The sequence below is a fragment of the Eulemur rufifrons genome, chromosome 7 (assembly GCF_041146395.1).
Source record: "Eulemur rufifrons isolate Redbay chromosome 7, OSU_ERuf_1, whole genome shotgun sequence".
Taxonomy (NCBI): domain Eukaryota; kingdom Metazoa; phylum Chordata; class Mammalia; order Primates; family Lemuridae; genus Eulemur; species Eulemur rufifrons.
The window spans coordinates 266,361,387-266,381,163 of NC_090989.1; the positions used below are offsets into that span (position 1 = coordinate 266,361,387).

General features: G+C 34.9%; 1 protein-coding gene across 2 annotated transcripts in view; it reads right to left on the minus strand.

The window, feature by feature from the left end:
- PTBP3 (polypyrimidine tract binding protein 3) overlaps window positions 1-19,777 on the minus strand; it is an 89,709-nt gene that overhangs the window by 30,708 nt on the left and 39,224 nt on the right. The window contains exons 2-3 of one of the 2 annotated variants that reach the window (XM_069474557.1): window positions 19,270-19,345; window positions 4,176-4,345 (exon numbers count right to left, since the gene is read on the minus strand). In XM_069474557.1, the coding sequence (XP_069330658.1) occupies window positions 4,176-4,345; window positions 19,270-19,294 (195 nt within the window). In that variant the 5' untranslated portion in view covers window positions 19,295-19,345. Of the gene's footprint in view, window positions 1-4,175; window positions 4,346-19,269; window positions 19,346-19,777 lie in introns of those variants that run through there. The other variant, XM_069474558.1, reaches the window with a different exon arrangement.

The window sequence follows — 19,777 nt, forward strand, 5'->3', positions numbered from 1 at the left end:
GTTTCAGAAGGGAGAACCAGGACCACTGAATTAAAGTTGTTACTGAATGAAAAATAAATTTCAGCTATGAATGATACAAAAAATACCTTACTATTTTGTCTCATAAAATTTACTGATAAATAATGTATGTACAATAAATTGCATATATTTAAAAGATACAAAAAAGCCATAACAACTATAAAAAAATGTTTGGGAACAGAAATGTTTTGGATTTCAGATTTTGGTATATTTGCCGCAGATACTTACAGTTTAGCATCCCCAATTTGAAAATCCGAAATGCTCCAATGAGCATTTCCTCTGAGCATCATGTTGGAGCTCAAAAAGTTTTAGATTTTGGAACATATCCATTTTCAGATTAGGTATATTCAATTTGTATTAGAAAATAAAATAGCTTCCAATCCTTCATAAACAGAGTATTTTTAAAAATAAGGTGCAAAGAATCAATTATTCAAATTAAGGAAATAGGAGAACTTCCTACATTATTAAGTCAATATTGATTTGAGTCATTCAAGTGACTTTTGATCTGTAATCACTGTACTAACATTGGATATCTGAAGAATGACACAGGAAAAGCTGAGATTGAAGAAGCTCCTTGATATTTATATCTTATTCTATATACGGCTTCTGCTTATAAGAATAGGATATTTACAGAGCTTTAAGGTGATAGGTTTTGTCCCCCAACTTAGTAGTTGGTTAGGAAGATAAAATATAGACATATACTAACCATTCTGAGCCCTCAGAACCACCTGTGAGATAATCTCTAATTTAAAATGCAGGAACCACCCTTGATACAAATTTCTAGTTAGCAATCCAATTTTTCTTTACTACAAAAGAGCATTTTATTTATTTATTTTTTAAGAGATGGAGTCTCGCTATGCTGCTAGGCTGGAGTACAGTGGATATTCACAGGCGGATCTCCCACCTCTGATCAGCACAGGACTTTTAACTTGCTCTATTTGGGACCTGACCACCTAGTGGTCCCCCACTCCCAGGAGGTCCCTCTACTGATGCCAAACTTAGTGCGAACACTTGATCAACATGGTGCATTACAGCCCAGAACTCTTCCTGGGCTCAAGCAATCCTCTCACCTCAGCCTCCCAAGTAGCTGAGACTACAGGCATGTGCCACCGCACTCAGCCAAAAGAGCATTTAATCAGGAAGCATAAATCAATTACTTCAACTTATGTATAAAACATTTACAATTTATTTATAAAACATGCATTTATTAACAACAGAAGTTACTGAACACAGGAAGTGGCAAATATCTATAAATCAAATTATTTATTTACTGTTACCTTACTTGTCAAGTGTTTCCACATTAAGTCTAGCAGAGCACTATTAACTGGACAAATGTTAAACATGATGTATAACTGTATCAACCAAACATAACAACAACAACTGAACCAATTAAACACTCCAATTGAGCTAACAATATTCTATGAAATAGTGATGTTAGTCACGTCATAGTGGGTTAAATATCAAAAATCAATCAATCCACAATAAACAAATAAAATTCCAAAAGTAAATAAATAAAATTCTACTATCTTAAAGGGACAATCTTATACTATCTAAGAGGTATAAATGTCCATGATGTACTTTAAAGCCACTGTCCAAATATATCAGTAATATACTTTTTCGAATTTTCTAAGACAATACCATAAAAATGACCAAGGGAAGAAAAGCAGCTATGGAAACAGTTTGTAACTAACCGTTTTTTAATCATCTTTCAACAAAGAATTTGTAAACATTACTCTAATAATATTGGAGACAAACTGGAGACTAAAATGGAGACAGCATATTTCTGCAAACACCTTGCTGAATGTTAAGAACGAACTCAATTTCTAACATCAGTCACATAAAGAAAAGGCTAAACAATGTCTTTGGAACACATGAGTATTGTCAGAGGAAGTTTTTTTCTGAAATTATATGGAACCTAAAATTTCATGTGTAAAAATAGATTTTTCCATACGGGGTCCAGTAAAGGAATTATTTATGTTTTTCCAAGTATTTATCAACGGGTTCAATTTTCATAATGTGGAGTATAGAGACAACCAAAAGTGAAAATAATCCCCACCACGCTGACACTCTACCTCCAAAATGCCCTGGGAAAAGTTATCGCTTGCAAGTAGTTCTAGTGACTCACATCAGAATCTCTTGCTCAAGTATATTACTAAAGAGATATTTTCTAATCAGGATTTATGATCAAAGGACAATGAATTAACATAACAATCAATTGCTGTTAGCTCACAGATAAAATAAACCCAGAATCAATAGCAGAGGCAACGAACATTGTGGCATTGTCTGCTGCCTCTCAAAGGCAATTAGCCATTAGACATGGGCATGTTGGCTCTGTTCAAATCACACAAACCATACTATTCTCAAAAGTAGCAACTGTGTTAAAGATCTAAGTGGCAGGTATGCACTATCTCCAACATATGTAAGATAAATGTGTAAACACAAGGTCTGAATACTAAGGCATGTTATTTAACTTCTCTAGATCTTAGTAACCTCATCTGAAGTAAATAAGGATATTAATTAGTTTATTAAGAGACTAAATCAGACATCATCCAATCTATTTCATGCCCAATGCTTATCCATTTATTTATATCATAAATGTATTTATGTTTCTTAAACCTGTCATTTACCAAAAGTAGAAGAAACATGTAATGTATAACAAAATTTCTAGGGCCTACATCTGTTGTCCTCTTTATAATAGTGCTCAGCATAAAAGATTTTTAGGACAACCAAAACCTTGGAAAGAATTAAAAAATTCACCCCTGTGGGGTCTGAGCTGGAACAAGGGGGCATATGATTAGATTATTCAAACCAACATAACAAGCATTGTATTTTTTGTCATGGTCATCACAGAAACAAGTTTCCTTATTCATCTTAATAAAAATCTGTTAACTTTGAAGATTCTCTTACAGTCTTTTTCAAATTATTAAAGAAGCTACATGTTAATTCTACAACTAAAATATACTATTAAACAAAACTTCGGGGAGCCCAATGTTTTGGACCAGCCTCCTGTACTAGGTCCCAGCAGACCAGTCCAAACCAAAATGGAGTCACAAAATGATGCTAAATGAAGAAGGTAAATCCCCAAACAAACCAATATTTCCTGAAAACAGGAGATTCACGGTAACCAATCAGAAAGTGTCCAGTCTACCTGAATCAATGTAATAAGGAAGTCCTCTTTGCTTTAGTCCTTAAAAGAAAAGTAAAATGATGTTAACTAATTCACTTTTTTAATCACTGTTTCCTTGTTCTTATAAAAACCAACCATTCTGGCTGGGCGAGGTGGCTCACGCCTGTAATCCTAGCACTCTGGGAGGCCGAGGTGGGAGGATCATTTGAGCTCAGGAGTTCAAGATCAGCCTGAGCAAGAGTGAGACCCTGTCTCCACTAAAAAAATAGAAAGAAATTATCTGGACAACTAAAAATATATAGAAAAAAAATTAGCCAGGCATGGTGGCGCATGCCTGTAGTCCCAGCTACTTTGGAGGCTGAGGCAGAAGGATCACTTGAGCCTAGGAGTTGGAGGTTGCTGTGAGCTAGGCTGATGCCACAGCAGTCTAGTCCGGGCAACAGAGTGAGACTCTGTCTCAAAAAAAAAAAAAAAAAAACCCACAACCCCAAACCAACCAACCATTCTGTCATGTTCAGTGGAACACGTGTTCTATTTTATAGAATCACAAATAAAAGCCAATTAAGTGATCTTTAAATGTGTTGAAATTTTGTCTTTTGACAATACTGTACATTTCTATCTAGATTTTGGAAAACTTAACTGTTCTTTAACTTGCCAAATGAGGTATAATTTACATTCTCTCTCTCTATCAGGGTCTTCTGATAATCATAGGATATCTCATAAATTATCCTATAATATAAAATATAAATAAAATAAAAATAACTAAGAAATAAAATATAAAAGAATATAAAATGTTTCTTATTGAGGGAAAAGACCACAAGTCAAGAGATAAATCTGCTTCTTGTGTTTAGACTTTTGTTTGTTGCCTCGTGTTATAAAAAAAAAAACCAACCTACTACTACTTTTAAAATTAACTTATGTTCATAGAATGAAATTTAGAAAATACACAAAAGTTCAAGAAAACGAAAATTATCTATAACACTAACACCTAGAGATAATCACCCTGCGCCAATCTTTAAATATTACATACCTGGCTTTTTCCTTTCAACATCAAAAGATTAGTTACTTTGCCAAATGGTAGACCTAATGATATGACCTCTGCTTCGGTGACATCACATGGAATTTTGCGAAGATGGAGAACACGGGAAGGCGAACAGGGAGGTCTATCTCCTTTAAATTTCTTGTTGTCATTCCCATTAGCTAAAAAACATAAGATTTTTTAAAATTACTGAAACTAATCTGGGTTGATACACTATATTAACCATATTGTCACATTTTGGGTTTGAAATTGAGGGAATCATAGGACTGATCAGGGGAGGGGGGAAGGGGAGGGTAGGAAACGAAACAAAACCAACCACCTTTCAATGAAGGGAGTTTTTGGTTTTTCACTGTGGGTATTAAATGTTTTAAAATTGAAGTCTGGTTTTTAACTTTAAGGAAAAGTATGAGCGTAAATGAATTACATTATTTTAAATACCTCTTTAAGTATTCAACCTTTTCTTATGAATAGACGACAATACTCATAATGTCTTTAATGTATTTTTACGTTTTAAGAAAACTAATGTAAGTTTTAGGAAAGGCTATGATAGAACTTCTAAATTTACTACATCCTAAGGGGATATGGATGTGAACTGTATGTTTATAAAAATGAAGTTTATCTCTCAGGCATTAGTCTTTATTAATCTATTTTTTAGACGCTAAATGGTGGTTTCCTATGATAATCTTCTTCTTGTAACAGTAGTTCTTAATGTAAGCACCACGTTATTGAAAATGCAAACTTCCAACCCCTCCCCAGACCTACTGAAGCAGAAGCTCCAGGGGTGAACCCAGAAATCTGCTTTAATAAGCCCTCCAGGTGATTCTCATTTACCCTGAAGTTTAAGAACTACCCCTGCAAAATAAAAAAATTCATTACCCCAGCAGATAGCTAATTTTATTTAAATCCTATTAGTTTAAGACTGACGATAACTTGGATTGACAAGCCTGTAAGTTTAATGTTTTTCTTTAAGAAATAAAACTATGTAAAACTGAATGCAAATTATTTTAAAAAGCCACAAGTTTCATTATAGTGTGTTTTATTATTAAATATTATATTTTATATTTGCCACTATTTGGAGAAAAATATAATCTTTCCAAACACCTAAAAGTATAATTTTTCTAACACTAATGAAACTTTACAAATCTTTGTGATCCTAAATAAGCAAATCTCATGAGGCCCAAATAAAAATTAATGTGACAATATTTTGAATACGTATCTGTGGCACAGAATTCAACTTGTTTACAGTTAAATAGGTTGACTTAATAACCAAACCAGCACTTGCTCCCATATTCTCTGTTCTTAAATGCAGGTAGCATCCTACCCAGACCCAAAGGACTATCAATTCCTAGAGGTCCATACAGGTTTGTGTGCCTTTATGTACAAGCCTAGGTCAGATTATGGAAAATGAAATAGGGACTCAAGTATTTATTGGATGAACTGAATTGGGAGGCAAGGGGTTTCATCTCTTCATCTATCTCATCAATCACCAAGAAATACTATTTTTTTCCCTCCAAATGAACTACTGATTATGTTCTTTCATCTCCACTCTCAGCATCACCAACCTAACCTTTGATCTTGTTCCCTTCTGCTCTCCCTTCCTCTAGTCTCACCACTCCCCCTGCCCCCCAGAGACCTAGAATCAAGTATCACATCAACCTAACTAAAATCGCGTATCATGTCATAATCCTGCTCTAAAAACCCAGACAGGCTTCCAAAAACCTAAAGTGACCTTTAGTTTCTAGTTCTCAAACTGTTTTCACTTACATTGCCTCATCTGAGTCTCATAAATATCCTAACTAAAGTGCAAAGGTAATTTCTTTTTTACCACAAAAATCTCAAAGTGCCTTGCCACTCCTAGGAAAAAAGTGAACAACTTGACACTAACACTGTAAATTTTCTAAGTATATTCAGGCTTCGATGGTTTGTTAACAATGACAAATGATAACACTGACACTAAAGTAGAACACCAACATCAGTGTTCTCGATAGGAGTGAGAGTTGAGCAGGGAGTGAGTGCCTTTTTGCACCTTCCCTATAGGTATAAAGGCGCTTAAACAACAGTAACACCACAAACGAGGCCTTTCTCAATCAGCACAAGGTGCTAAAAGACAGGAGAAACATCATAAAGGCAGGAAGTCCTATCAGTTTATCTAGAATATTCCCCCAAAATGAAAGAACATTAAGAAGGCTGTTTCTTTAACTATGTTTGAGAAAATGTGAATACCAAAACAAGTTATCTGAGCTCTCATTTGTGTTACACTGTCAAATAATGACCTAACATGACAAACTTTTACTAGGAAATGTCCAATTATAAATCACTATTTTAGTCTATTAATTGTTGTGTATTACAAAAGTGACTGGGCTATGTTAAGAGGTGGAGCTATGAAATCACACATCCTGTTCTGGGCCAGTTACTTGACATGACTGAGCTTCAGATTTTTCTCCTATAAAATTAATATAATAGGGATATTTTGAAAGTTAAATTAGTTTAATTTTCAATACATTATAAATGCTTATCACCATATCTAGTACACAGTGATCAATAATATATGTCTAGCTTTTCTTAAGAAGGACTGTTTTACTTGGAAATTATGTTCTTTCTACTTTTTTCGTATCAAAGTAATGTGGCTCACGCCTGTAATGCCAGCACTCTGGGAGGCTGAGGCAGGAGGATTGCTTGAGGCCACGAGTTTGAGACCCTCGGCAAAATGGCGAGACCCCATCTCTACAAAAAATTTAAGAATTAGCCTGGCAAGGTGGCACAAGCCTGTACTCCCAACTACTTGGGAGGCTGAGGTGGGAGGATAGCTTGAGTCCAGGAATTGGAGGCTGCAGTGAGCTATGATCACAACATTGTACCTCCAGTCTCATTGACAGAATAAGACCCTGTATTTTCTTCACAAAAAAAAAAAAAAAAAAAAAAAAAAAAGTAAATTACAGTGATTTTTTGCTCTTGATGTCCTTATTTGGCAAAATTAAGACATTGCCAATGAATAATTGAAAATGATATTATGTGAAATCTGAAAATCTAAGAATTACTCACTTAGATGACCAGAAAAAGGTTATATCTAAAGATGTGACAAGGCCGGGCACGGTGGCTCATGCCTGTAATCCTAGCACTCTGGGAGGCTGAGGCGGGTGGATCGCTCAAGGCCAGGAGTTCGAGACCAGCCCGAGCAAGAGCGAGACCCCGTCTCTACTAAAAATAGAAAGAAATTATCTGGCCAACTAAAATATATATAGAAAAAATTAGCCGGGCATGGTGGCGTGTGCCTGTAGTCCAAGCTACTCGGGAGGCTGAGACAGTAGGATTGCTTGAGCCCAGGAGTTTGAGGTTGCTGTGAGCTAGGCTGACGCCATGGCACTCACTCTAGCCCGGGCAACAAAGTGAGACTCTGTCTCAAAAAAAAAAAACAAAAACAAATGTGACAAATAACCTGAAAATGGAGTATGTATATAAGCAATCATATGGCCATAATTTAAGAAAAGCCAACAGGAAACAAGGAAATTCTAATGCATGGAACACATAAATTTGAAGAATTATTCTCTGTATAAAAAAATAGACTTCAGAGTTTCTAGAAATCTTAATATAAAAATAAGCATTCAAAATACATTGTTTGTATAAATCTTATAGTATTTTCCTGAATGCCTATTATGTATTAGTCATTTTCCAAAAGATGGAACATGAGGAAGAGGGTTTTTAAAAATTCATATATTCCCACCTCAGAACTAGAAGAATCTGTCAGGAAAACTACCTGAGAAGTATAGATTCTTTTTTAAAACTTCATCTTCATGAGGGTATACTTTAAATATAATAAAATCCACCCACATAAATACAGGGTTTGATGAGTTTTGACAAACGTATACAGCTATACAACCAACTCAAAAATGAAGACATAGAACATTTCCATCATCCCAAGAAGTTCCCTACTGCCCTTCTGCAATTAGTCCTCCCTACAAAACCCCCAGCCTCAGGCAATACAGACTCTAAGTTTGATTAACCTACATATCTATCATTTGCCACTACCACGCTGTCTTGATTATAGCTTTATGGTAATTCTTGAAATCGGGTACTTATTCGGGGAGAATTCACATCTTAACAATTTTGAGTCATCTCAACTATAACATTATGGTATCTCTGCATTTATTTGGATCTTCTTTAATTTCTCTCAGCAGCATTCTGTAGTTTTCAGTGTAATGGTCTTATACATATTTTGATACATTTATCCCTAAGTACTTCATAATTTTTCATGGACTTGTAAATAACACTTCAAAATTTTTATGTTCCAATTAATCATTGATAGAATACAGAAATATAGTGATTTTAGTATGTTGACCTTATATCCTGCAGCCCTCCAAAGTTCTTTAGTATTTTTTACAGACACAGTTTTCTTACTTTCCGATCTACATGCCTTTTATTTCTTTTTTTAGCTTTATTGAACTGGTTAAGACTTTCCGTACAATGTTAACTAGAAGTAATGAGACTGGACATCCTTGCCTCATTCCCAATTTTAGAAGAAAAGCACTGTCTTACACTATTAAGTATAACGCTAATTGTAGTTTTATATCTTATCAGGTTGAAAAGGTTCCCTTCTATTCTAGTAGGCTGACAGTTTTGTTTATTATGAATTGAAATTAAATTCTTTCAAATGCCTTCTCTGGATCTATTAAGATGAACATAGGTTTTCGTCTTTTATTCTGTTAATACAGTATACCACACTGATTAATTTTCAAATGTTAAAGCACTTCATGTTCTTGGGATAAACCGTACTTGGTCATGATACATGATCTCCTCACTCTTCATACGTGTGTGTGTGTGTGTGTGTGTGTGTGTATATATATATATGTATAGCTGAATTTGATTTTTTGGTTTAGATATAATTAGTTTATTATAAAAGAGACATTGAAATTTATTTAAATGACAAAAGACTTCAGAACTTCAGTGGAATGGGCAGGTTTATGTTGATGCCATGTCAACAGTGATTTCAGTCCACATACTATCCAAGAATGTCACCATCTCTAAGAAAGAAATAATCCTTGTTAGAACTATCTGGATGCCTCCATATTCTGGAACTAGACCTTTGTCTCCAACTTTAATGCTAACTGGTTGAATCTCTCCACCCTTCCTTCAAAGCCTGATCCAACAGCTACTATTTTGCTTGTGATACTTTTCCCTGTGATTTTTCGGGAAGCATAATGCCTCCTTTGCTTACAGTTTTGACTACACTCCTTTCAGCCAATACTCAAAGAATGGAAGAAACTTTCTAAATGCTTATCTTCCCATGACTGCTGCCACCACAGCTTGTACTCTGCTCTAATGCAGCTGCAGCCAAGGAAAAACCCTAGAATTTGATTTAGTATCTTGCCAAACATTTTTATGTCCATATTCCTTGAGGGATATTAATTTGTAGTTTTCTTTTCCTGCAACAGCATAACACTAGCCTCATAAAATGAATTGGAAAGTGTTCCCACCTTCTCTATATTCTGAAAGAGTCCGTGTATAACCGGTATTTCTTCCTTATATGTTTGACATAATTCACCAATAAAGCTACCTAGGCCTGGAGTTTTTTATTACCAATTTGATTTTTTAAAGAAATATAGGGCTGTTTGGGTTTTCTATTCCATTTGCATAAGTCTGGTAATTTGTGTCTTTCAAGGAATTTGTCCACTTCATCTAAACTGTCAAACTTAGTAGCTTAAAACTATTCATAATATTATTCACTTAATCTGCTCAGGCTACCATACTAAAACACCATAGATTGGGTGGCTTAAATAAGAAAAATTTATTTTCTCACAGTTGTGGAGGCTAGGAATCCAAGATCAAGGTGGCACCTTGGTGGGTTTCCAGAGAGGGCTCTTTCTGGCTTAGAAGCAGCTGCCTTTTCACTGTGTCCCCACACAACAGGGAGAGAGGGCACAAAAGCAAGCTCCATGGTTTCTCTTCTAATAAGGGCACTAATCTTGTCATGACAGTCCCACCCTCACGATGTCATCACACTAAGCGTTAGGGCTTCAGCATATGAACTCTGGGAGGACACAAACACATTGAGTCCGTAACAATATCCTTTTGGATTATTCTTGATATTGGTAACTTGTATCTTTTCTCTCTTTTTTTGCCTACCTAGATGTATTAATAATTTTATTGATCAATTCAAAGAAACGACTACTGGTTTCATTAATTTTTCTCTGCTTTCTGTCACTGATTTTTGCTTTCATCATTAACATTTCCTTCTATCTACTTGGGGTTTAACTTGCTCTTTTTATTTTAGTTACGGCTGGAATCTAAGATGACTCATTTTAGACATTTTTTCTTTTCTAACATTTAAAGCTGCAAATTTCCTTCTAAAATAGCTCTAGCTGAAGCCCACAAATTGTAGTAAGTTGTGCTTTCATTTTAATTCAGTTTAAAATATTTCCTAATATCTCCTGTGATGAGTTCTTTGATCTATGGGTTAAGCATTGCTTTTTTCCTTCCCCCCCAAATATTTGAGGATTTTTTTAAATTTCTAATATAGTTCTAATGAAGTCACACAACTTAAACTATACAATTTTAATCCTTTCACACTTATTGAGACTTGTTTTTGGACCCAGCATATAGCCTGTCTATCTTGGTGAGTACTTCATAATGAAAATAACATACATTATGCTGGTGCGGGAAGATTGCTCTATATTGTCAATTAGATCAAGATGGTTGATATTACTGAAAATTTCTATTAGAGACCTATCAACTTTTTCTTAAAGGGCCACAAATATTTTAGACACTGTGGGCCATATGATCTGTTACAACTACTCAACTACAGTTATAGTATGAAACAACCATAAATGAATGGCATTACTGTGTTCAAATAAATTTTACATATGGACTTGAAATTTGAATTCCACATAAGTTTCATGTATCACAAAATATTATTCTTTGTTTTTTTTTCACCATTTGAAAATCTAAAAATTACTCTTAGCTCATAAGAAATAAAAATTTAGGCAACAGGATGAATTTGTCCTACAGGCCAAAATTTGCTAATCCCTGATCTGTATCCTTCCTGATTTTTTGTCTACTATGCTATAAAGCAGTGAATTAGCAAGAGAGGACTGATATCTCCAATAATAATTTTGTATTTATCTAATTCTCTATTTAATTAGTTCTATTAGTTTTTGCTTCATGTATTTTGAAGCTGTATAATTAGGTAAATTATATATGTATTTAGACTATGTCTTCTTGATAAATTGATCTCTATCATTATGAAACATCTCTCTTTACCCCTGGTAATATTCTTTTTCCCAAAAGTCTACTTTTTCTGATATTAGTATAGCCACTCCAAATTTTTTATGATTAGTGTTTACACACATATATATGTGTCTGTTGGGGCGGGTGTGTGTGTACATATGTATGTGTATGTTTTTTCCAACATTTTACTTTTAACCTGAGATTTTATATATATAATGGGTTTTCATACACATCAAATAAGTATTCTTTTATCCAAACAACCTCTGCCTTTTAACTGTAAGTTTTATTTCATTGCCACTTCATATAATTATTGATTGATGAAGTTGGCTTTAAGTCTACCATCTTGTTACTTGCTTTCTATTTGTCCCATTTATTCTTTGCTCCTTTTTCCCTCCTCGTTTCCTTGCTCCCTTTGGAGATATATATATATATATATATTTGTATTCCATTTAATTTACAATATATGCTATCCTTCTTTGTTTACTTTCTAAGTGGCTGCTCTAGGGTTAATACTGTGCATCTTTAACTTACCACAGATTACCTTCAAATAATATCACAACACCTAGGTATAATGAAAAATCTTCCAAATTATGTATCTTTTTCTCTCATCTTATCCTTTGTGGTATTGTTGTATATGTCACTTTTTCCCATATACAAAACCCCAAAAGTATATTATCTTGCCTTAAATAGTCAATAATTTTTAAAATTAACCAAAAAAGGGGGGAAAGTCATATATCTACATACTTATCCCTCTAGAGATCCAGGTTTCTAGCTGGTATCATTTTCCTCAAGTAAATTTCCTTTACCATTTCATGAAACAGGAGTTGGGGCTAACAAATGCTCTCAGCTCTTGTGTGCCTGAAAGATGACTTTATTTTGACTTCATTTTTAAACTCCATATAGAATTCCAGTTTGATAAAATTTTTTTTTTTTTTTTTTTTAGCACTTTAAAGATGTTGTTTCATTGTCTTCTGTCTTGCATAGTTTTAGGTAAGAAATTTCTCTTGCCATTCTTAACTTTGTTTCTTACAACAAAATGTGACTTTTTCCCTCTCGACACTTTTAAGATTTGCTCTGCACACCTGGTTTTCAACAATTTGATTATGATGAGCCTTGGTATGTTTTTCATTGTGTTTGCTCTGCTTATGGTTCATTGAATTTCTTGATATGTGAGTTTATGGTTTCCATCATATTTGGAAGATTTTTGGTCATTATTTCTTTAGATATGTTTCTGTTTCACCCTTCCCCCCACCTTTTTCTCTGTTATACATATGTTTAGAATGCTTGATTTTATCCTAGAGGTTACCAAGGCTCTGTTCATTTCTTTTTCAGTACTTTTGTCTGTACAATATAGTGTGCTATGAATACCATCCATGTATTTTTTTTCCCCATATATTATATTTTTATCTCTAGAAGTTCCGTTTGATTTTTCTTTTTTTTTCCTTCAAGACAGGATCTTGCTCTGTTGCCCAGGCTGGAGTACAGTGGCACGATCATAACGCACTGCAGCCTTGAACTGCTGGGCTCAAGCAATCCTCTGCCTCAGCCTCCTGTCTGTGCCACCACATCTGGCTAATTTTTAAAATGTTTTTGTAGAGACAGGGTCTCACTATGTTGCCCAGGCTGGTCTCAAACTCCTGGCCTCAACCAATCCTCCCATCTTGGCCTTGCAAAGCGCTGGGATTGCTGGCATGAGTCACTGTGCCCAGCCTCCACTTGATTTTTCTCTTTCATTTTTCTCCTTATTATGCTCATATTTTCCTTTAAATACTTGGACATATTTTTAATAACTATTTCAAAGTACACATCTGCTAATTCTATCATTGCTATAATTTTCTAGGTTTGTTTTAGTTGATTTATTTTTCCCCTGGTTATGGGTCACATTTTCGTGGCTCTTTCCATGTTTGGCAACTTTCCACTGGATGCTTGACATTGTGAGCACTAGAATTTGTTATATTCCTTTAAAGTGCTACACCTTATTTTCAGAAAAAATTAAGTTACTTTCAGATCAGCTACATCGTTTTGGAGCTTGTTTTTAAGTTTAATTAAGGTGGGTTTAGAGTAGTCTTTATGCTAGAGCTAGTTTAGCACTACTAGTAAAGGTTTTCTCCTCTGTGTCACATGTCCCTGAATATGCTTCAAGTATTCAACAAGGACTCCCTATTCTAGTTGGCTATCACTCAGATGTGTCCCAGCCCTGTGTGAGCCCTGAAAAGTCCAGCTTACAGCTCTCTGGTTGTTCTTTGCCTGACCTCATAGTTTCATCCTATACATGTATGGCTTAATAATATTCTATAATACAATAGGTTCAAAGGTAGATTTCTGGAGCACTTTTTCCACACAGGCCCTTCTCTCCCAATACTCTGCCCCCATACCTCCCAACTGACTCAGCCTTCCCAAACTTAGATCTCTGTCTCTTCAACTCAGCAATTCTGCCATGTTTGCTTGGGTCTTCCTCGCCCTACTTACACAATCTAGAAAGGAAGCCAGAGTGAATACAGGGTTCTCCTCATTTGTTTCCCTTCTCTCTGAGATCACAATCCTACTGAACTTGTTGTCCACTGTCCCAAAACAATTAACAGTAAGTCTGGTCCCAGTTACACTATCATGGTTGAAAGCGGAAGTTTATATATTTTTTTAAAATTACAAATGACAGAATTTAAATAGCAAAATTTACATGGGTGAGCATCAAGACTTCAGGTGAATTTTCTTTAAACTTACTAATCCTCAAAGCTGATTTAAAGTACTGCTTAATTATCTGATGAATTTAAGAACTATTTATTCTTAAAAGTTTGGAGAGCAGTGTTCACATCTCTTCATATGATTTTATTTAAAGCAATTTCATGTATTTCTTTACTATTAAAAGCCAAGTACTCAAATTAACTGGCCAGAGAAACTAGTGCTTATTATGAAATCATAGTAAGCATTCAACATCAGTGGCAGAGAAGGCAAATGTGTTCCAACATTTATTGTTTTCTTCATAGAACCACCAATGTTTAGTTGAGGCACATGCCTGCCAAAAAAAGGACTACATTCTTAGCCTCCTAAGCACCTAGGAGTAGCTGTGTGACTAAGTAAATAATATATAAACAAAAATGATATGTGCTACTTTTTGCCATAACCAGGCTGGTCTTGAATTCTTGGCCTCAAACAATCCTTCCACCTTAGCCTCCCAAAGCACTGGGACTAGAGGTTTGAGCCACTGCACCTGAAGTGCATTTTTAACAAGGTACAAGAAGTGTTAGCCATAAAGAGAAAAAACTAATAAAGTGGGCTACATTAAAAATAACAACTTCAGTTTATCAAAAACCATCACTAGGTGGTTTTTGCAAGCTATAGTGCAGTGTCAGAGGGTATCTGCTATATATGTCTATATATTTGCTCTCTCCCTCTCTCTCTCATTGTGGTCAAAAACATAAAGTATACTACCTTGAACATTTTTAAGTACACAGTATAGTCATGTTAACAATATGCACATTGTGGTGCATGGATCTCCAGAACTTTTTCATCTTTCAATTTTTTCAATTAAATTTGCAAGCCACAGTATAGTGTCAGAGGGTATCTGCTATATTATGTCTAACAAAGAATTCATATTCAGACTATATAAAGAACTACTACAAATCAGTGAGGAAAAAGGCAGACAACCTAATAGAAAAAAATGGGCAAAAGATCTCTAAGCACATTGGTAAAAACTATATTCAAATGCTCAATAAAGATACAAAAGTATACTCAATTTCATTAATATTCAAGCAAATAAAAGTCACAATGAGCCACCAATGTACCAGTGGCTTTTAGTTAACTAAAATTAAAAATATACCATACTACGTGCTGGTGAAGTTCTGGAATAAATAAACTAATATAATTGCTGGTTAAGCGTGTAAAATGGTATGATCACTTTTGAAAATTAAACTCTACTAAACATAAACACATACATATCCTAAGACTCAACAATTCCACTTTTAGATATATACTCAAGTAAAATGCATACACATTTCCACCTAAAAGTATGTCAAAAATATCCAAAATGCAAAGACATCCCATGCTCATGGATTGAAAAACTTAATATCATTAAAATGTCCATATTATTCAAAGAGACCTACGGAATTGATACACTCCCTATCAAAATCCCAATAGCATTTTTTTGCAGAAATAGAAAAAAAATCCTAACATTCACATGGAATCACAAAGGACCCAAAATAGCCAAAACACTCTTGAGAAAGAAAAACAAAGCTAAAGTCCTCACACTCCATAATTTCAAAACATCACAAAGCTACAGTAATTAAAACAGTATGTTACTGGTATAAAGACATACTGGTTGCTAGGGGGTAGAGAAAGGAGGAAATGGGGAATATGATATTCAATGGGTATACAGTCAGTTTTGAAAGATGAAAAAGTTCTAGAGATCCATGCACAACAACATGCATACGGTTAACATTACTATATATTTTAAAATGTTCAAGATAGTAAATTTTATGTTTTTGACCACAGGAGATAGAGAGGGAGAAAGCAAGAGAGAAAGAGTGTGTGTGCAAGTGAGCAGCACAATGAAACACAAAAAAGGAATATTCACAGCAACACTATTTATAGAATGGAAATAATTCAAATGTCCATCAATACTCTGAAATACTACACAGAAACGATAAAGAATGAAAGGAGCAATACACAACATGGATTAATCTTACAAACAAAAAAAAAAATGTTTTTTTTTTGTTTTGAGACAGAATCTTGCTCCATCACCCAGGCTACAGTGCAGTGGCATCATCATAGCTCACTGAAACCTCAAACTCCTGGGCTAAAGTGATCCTCCTGCCTCAGCCACCCGAGCAGCTGGGACTACAGGCACACGCCACTGTACCCAGCTAATTTTTCTATTTTTAGTACAGACAGGGTTTTGCTCTTGCTCAGGCTGCTTTCAAACTCCTGACCTCAAGGAGTCCTCCCACCTGGGCCTCCCAGAGTGCTAGGATTAGGGGTATGAGCCACCATGTCCTGCCACAAAATATTGAATAAAAGAAGCCAGACACAAAAGAGTATATATTGTACTTATTGGTTAATTTATATAAAGTTTAAAAACAAAAAACTAACCTATGATGTTAAAAGTCAGGATAATGAATACACTTGAAAAGAGAAAATTAATGGAAAGGGAAAGGGGGACTCCTGGGAATATCAGTAATGGTTTATTTCTTTACCTGAATGCTGAATAAATGGCATATTTATTTTATAGTGCTATGATGATATTAATACTAAAATCTACTAGAGTACAAAAAGAAAGCTATGGGGAAATATTTTGATTAATGTACTTACAAAAATTCTAAATAAACATACATGTATATATGTGGCTTAATGTATATGCGTCCGCTCCAATATCTCTATTTCCTTTCCTTTTAAAGTAATAGAACTCCCTGAATTATGACTGGACAGGGCATACCAGAATAAGGACCAGTTTCCTAGATCCTTCCCCCTCCTAAAGCTGGTATATCAATGTAACTAAGTTCTGGCTAATAGGATGGGAGGGAAAAAAAGTATAACTTCTAGGTCTTGTCCCTATAAGGAACTCGGCCTCCAGCTCTCATCTCTGTCATTCTTAGGCTTTAATTCTTATCATTAGGGCCCAAGATCGATGACAAAGTCCAGCCTCAACTTTCCTTGTTCCCCTTCCCATGGGAATGATGCACAGTTAGAGTACTATTTTAGATCATGAGAAGGTAGTCATATGTTGAGAATATAAGAACAAAAATAGAAAAAGCTGGTCCCCAACACAATCAAGAAACCAAATAAGCTCCTGACCACCCTTCAGAAGAACTTAGAAATAAACCTGAGTCTGTATTTTTGGGTCTGTATTATTGCTTTATTACAACAATCTAACCTATATCTGAAATAATACAGCATATCAAAATATACCCCATGACCAAGTTGGTTTATTCCAGGCATACAAGAATGGGTCGAGACTAGGAAATTATAAAATGTTTCACCACATCAGTAACTTAATGGAGACTATATCTCATGATCAAATTACTAAAACACAAATGGTGATTTAACAACATTTATAGCCAGTGGTAATAAAAACTAAGTAAAATAGAAAAAGAAGGAAACTAGTAAAGTATGATGAAGAATTACTACCAAAGCCTAACAGCAAAATACCACAAACATCATCTTAAAATATTAAATAATAAAGTCACCTCTATTAAAATTAAGAATAAGACAAAGGGCCAGATGTGATGGTTCGTGACTGTGATCTCAGAACTTTAGGAGGCTGACGGGGGCAGGATTGCTTGAGGCCAGGAGTTCAAGACCAGCCTGGGCAAAATAGTCAGACCCCGTGTCTACAAAAAATTGTTTAAAAAAATAAGCCAGGCATGGTGGCACACACCTGTAATCCCAGCTACTTAGGAGGCTGAGGCAGGAGAATTGCTTGAGCCCAGGAGTTGGATGTTGCAGTGAGCTATAGTGATGCCACTGCACTCTAGCCCAGGTGACAGAGTGAGACCCTGTCTCAAAAAAAAAAAAAAAAAACAAATAAATAAAAAGTAATAATAATAATAACAACATCTAAATAGAATGACCATATATCCCAGTGTGCCTGAGACAGGGTCATAATCTGGAACCATTATTCCAGCATCCAGTACAGTTTAATAACTTCATTTTTTAAAAAATTATTAATTAAAATAAGCCAAAATGAGCTTATAGATCTAATTTTTTCATTTAATCTCTAGACCTTTTCATCCTACGTATCTTCTGTTTTGCATCCTTTGGCCTTCATCTTTTTGCCTTAACTGAACTTGGTCCACTTCTCTCATAAAGTCCTCACATAGAGGCTGTTTACTACCCTTCCAAATACCTATATCGCCATGGTCCCAAACACCATGTAATCTCCTGGTCTGGAAAGGGATGACCACTCACCCTCTAACTCCCTATAACTCCAAAAACATTTAAATAAAAATCCCACCTTTTCTGAAACTCTCTATTCTCATGCCTTCAAGTGTCAACTGTGTATGATACTGACTACTAAATTTCTCTAGTGATGGTAAGACCAATGACTATCTGACATTTCCATATGGATGTTCCAGAGGAATCTCAAACTCAATATATACTAAGTTTATATATAAATCTGAACCTGTTGTGCTATCCAACTCTGTTCTTCGTATATTCTCTAACAGAAATGAATGGTACTACAATTCATCTCTCCAATTATCCAAGTCCAAGTCCAAAACCTGGAAGTCACTCATGAAATCTCTTATTCAAACATTCAATTAATCACCACTCACCCTCAATTTTACCTGCTGTAATTTCTCCAGTTCTCTCCATCACACCAACACTGCCATAAGTGCAAGTTATCTTTACTAGGATTATAGCAATAGCCTCTTAACTGCTCACTCTCCTTCCAGTACAGAATTCCTCCAATTCATATTCAATTCAAATTTCAAGAATGTTTATTTTTAAATCATGTGGTACATTATGGATTATATTTCAATTTTAAAAAATCATATGATCTTATAGTTTTAATATTTCCATTCTAAGGCCATCATCATTCAACACAATTTTTAAATCGAGCACTTTTACTCAATAGTTCTAGGTCACCAACTTATTGACAGCACTTTTATCACAAGTATGTGTCACAAAGAACATCAATCAAAAAGGACACCGTCAAATTAAATCCAAATGAATCCTTAACTTAAGAGAACTGTATCTAGCGATTCATCTATATAAACAGTATATAGTGCTTAACTGTAACAAATTTTAGTTTTTGCTATAAACAGTGGTACTTCAATATGTTTATAAAATGAACAATATGAGAACATTGTAAAAAAGCTTTAAACTCATGGGAAGAAACCATTTTTAAAAAATTAAAACTCACCATACACACCTGTAGAAGTAGTAGAATTGTTCATGGTAAAAGGTCCGTTAATGATGCCAGAAGAAAGAAGCTCATCAGATCCCCGCTGAAAAGCAAAACCAAAGTTCAATTAATAAAACAAGTTACAGATAATGGACCATATTTACTACTAAAGTATTAAAAGCCAACAATGTTACTTCATCCATGTATGAAGACATTTAAGGGGAACTCATCAAGAATCACACAATCTAAAGGTTGGAAGTGACTGTACGGCAAGGAAAAATTACTACACATTCCATATAATTGTTAGCTCTTATAATAAAAAAACAGAACTGCGGGCATAGAAATGAGGGCATAATCTTGCAAACCTTTTATTTTATTTTATTTTATTTATTTATTTATTTTTTTGGAGACAGAGTCTCACTTTGTTGCCCGGTCTAGAGTGCCGTGGCGTCAGCCTAGCTCATAGCAACTACAAATTCCTGGGCTCAAGCAATCCTCCTGCCTCAGCCTCCCGAGTAGGTGGGACTACAGGCAC